This window comes from Littorina saxatilis, linkage group LG6 (assembly GCF_037325665.1).
Source record: "Littorina saxatilis isolate snail1 linkage group LG6, US_GU_Lsax_2.0, whole genome shotgun sequence".
NCBI classification, from domain to species: domain Eukaryota; kingdom Metazoa; phylum Mollusca; class Gastropoda; order Littorinimorpha; family Littorinidae; genus Littorina; species Littorina saxatilis.
The window spans coordinates 54,457,467-54,460,589 of NC_090250.1; the positions used below are offsets into that span (position 1 = coordinate 54,457,467).

Here is a 3,123-nt window from a genome sequence, read left to right on the forward strand (position 1 = left end):
GGCCTCCACAACCCCACCACAGTCCCCAGCCCCCACCTCCACTACCCAGCCAGAACACCAACCCCCACCTACAAACACCCCCACTCACCCAAAGCTGAGACAAGCCAAGGCTGGCAACTTCTTCTTCAACCACAAAAACACGGACACAGCACTGACGCGGAATCTCTCCCCCCCCCCCCCCCTCCCCCTTCAAAAAATCACAAAAAATAAAAACAGCACACAACACGCACGCACAACCACCCCTCGCCCCTCTCCTGTCTCTCTAAATAAAAATCAATGTTCAAGAAAAGGAGGTAAGATTCTTCACATTGTTATCACGCAATCATCCTAGTTAGGATGGTAGAGGGTCGTCTTCGTCGTCTTCGTCGTCGTCGTCGTCGTCGTCGAGGTGGAAGCGGTTTGTGGTTTTACATGTTATGATGGTTGCGGTAACGGTGGTGGTATTATTTATGATGCTGCTGATAGTGGTGATGATGTTATCATGGAATCAGTAGATGTATTAGTAGCGATGATAAGAAGAGAATAAGCATGACATATCTAGGACAATGGGAGGACAACTGCCTCGCCCCCTCAACCCCCCCCCCCCTCCACCCCACCGACATTTGCCCCCCAGAACAAGTGACCCCTTCCCTCTCGGAAAAAAACCGCCCACATACATCCACGCATGCAACACGGACAAATAGATAGACACGCTCACGCAAAGCACGTTCACGCGTGGACGCACATACGCACGCATATAGGAAGGTAGCTCAGTCGGTAGCGGCGCTGGCTTTGAAACCAGTTTGTCGCTATCAGCGCTGGCTTTGAAACCAGTTTGTCGCTATCAGCGCGGGCTTTGAAACCAGTTTGTCGCTATCAGCGCGGGCTTTGAAACCAGTTTGTCGCTATCAGCGCGGGCTTTGAAACCAGTTTGTCGCTATCAGCGCGGGCTTTAAAACCAGTTTGTCGCTATTAGCGCGGGCTTTGAAACCAGTTTAACGCTATCAGCGCGGGCTTTGAAACCAGTTTGTCGCTATCAGCGCGGGCTTTGAAACCAGTTTGTCGCTATCAGCGCGGGCTTTGAAACCAGTTTGTCGCTATCAGCGCGGGCTTTGAAACCAGTTTGTCGCTATCAGCGCGGGCTTTGAAACCAGTTTGTGAAACCAGTTTGTCGCTATCAGCGCGGGTTCTAATCCTGGGTTGGGCGAGGGATTTCTTTCCCATCGTCAACTTTGTGCAGACTCTCCTCGGTGTCCGAACACCCCCGTGAGCACGCATTGCGCACGATAAAGATCCCACGTTTACAGCGAAAGTCTCAGGGCTTGGAAATATGAACACACGAACTCAGGTAAAAGTGGAGACAAAATTGTATACTGCATGGCGGCTCGTTTTCCCCAGGGCGAAAGTAACCCAAATTGCCATACAGGTCTGTATGATGCAGTACACCTTAACCTTAACATCACTTACCTTACCTTACATAGTACACTACGTGGATGATGGTGTTAGGTTGGGTAAAGGTCGCGGAAGTATCGGTGGGGGCAAGGAGGGGGAGGGGTGGTGGTGGTGGGAGTGATCATCAAACAATCAACGACATTTTAATGATCTTTGTACAGCGGAGGGGTGGTACTCAATGATCGTTCATGAACAAACAACAATTTTAGTCCATGGAATCTGATTGCTTTCTGTGAACAAAATCTGTGAACAAACTTATTGTAGACCAGAAAACACAGAATACGCAGCTTTCTTTGAGCTGTAAACCCCAACTGAACAAAACAAAAATTGAAAACTCGAAAAGATCAGCCTTTTCCCTGAAGAAAAATAAAAGCAAAACAAACAGAAAACTTTACTGCCAAAAGCATATTTCACACTCGCCTTTGAAGTTAATCCGCGGGGAGCACTGGGTCTCAATGCTGTTCTGAAGAAAGAAAAAATAGATTGACAAAAAAACGAGTGCAGAAGGAATAAAAAATATATATATACAAAATCCAGCTCGCGTCTCTAGATGCAATGACGCACTGATTAAATTGCGAATTGCGGTAGGTGCCCCTTCAGTTGTAAAAACTGTTTGTGTAGTGCACAAAACTCGGATGACTGGGTAACATCAGAGATAAACGGAACCACAAGAGACAGAGAGCGAGTGCCGTGGTCGGCTGAAGTCCCGCGACAAGTGCAACAACTAGTCCCGATACAAGTCCCAATACAAGTCCCAATACAGGTCCCAATAAAAGTCCCGATACAAGTCCCGATACAAGTCCCAATACAAGTCCCAATAAAAGCCCCAATACAAGTCCCAATAAAAGTCCCAATACAGTCCCATACAAGCCCCAATACAAGTCCCAATACAAGTCCAAATGCAAGTCCCAATACAAGTCCCACTTGCGAAAACCATATTTCCTCAAATGCGCCAAATAAAAAATCAATAAAGCAGAAAACAGAAACGTAAGTGATACACAAACCTGTAATTAATTCACTGACCGAGAGAACCAAAAGAAACAAACCGAGGTACATAGATCCACAAGAAGTAATCAGACCAAGATACCCACAAACAGACAGCAAACTAGCACCTCAAGGGCTGCACTCGTGTTTGTATAAAGCATTTGTTTTAGTTCGCAATGAGATAGAAAAAGACATAAAGACAGACAGAAAGACAGACATATAAACAAAATGGCAGACACACACACACACACACACACACACACACACACACACACACACACACACACACACACACACACTCACACACATACATCACTCCCACACACTCTGACTGCCACAGTCACACTTACAACGCTACACCCACTGACACTTCCCACAGTCCTATCGATGTTTCCAGGGCCGCGGGATGACTCCAGCGCCTGCAATGACCACGGCGAGACACCGGCTCCAGAAAAAGGGGGCAGCCAGGCTGAGCGAGAGAGCCAGAGGAAAGAGACTGAAAGAGTGAGAGAAGCTAGGAGACAGCACAGCGTGGTTCTAGACATCTGAAGGCAGGGAGAACAGGATACAGTGGGTGAAGTTTTCAGGGCGTGCAGTGGAATGACAATGGATACCTCTGTCACAGTGTTGGCGATTAGCCTGGCTCTCTTCGCTATGACGCTCCGATGTGCTGTCACCGGATCGCTTGATATTCCAGTAGGTGAGTCA

The 3,123-nt window shown here is 47.7% G+C and overlaps 1 protein-coding gene across 1 annotated transcript in view; it reads left to right on the forward strand.

Annotated features, from left to right (window-relative positions):
* Positions 1-2,895: 2,895 nt before the first annotated feature.
* Positions 2,896-3,123, forward strand: part of LOC138969536 (glutamate receptor 3-like) — a gene marked incomplete in the record, with an annotated part of 138,329 nt that continues 138,101 nt past the window's right edge. Inside the window, 1 exon segment of the mRNA XM_070342363.1 lies at positions 2,896-3,024. Within this exon segment, the coding sequence (XP_070198464.1) occupies positions 3,016-3,024 (9 nt within the window).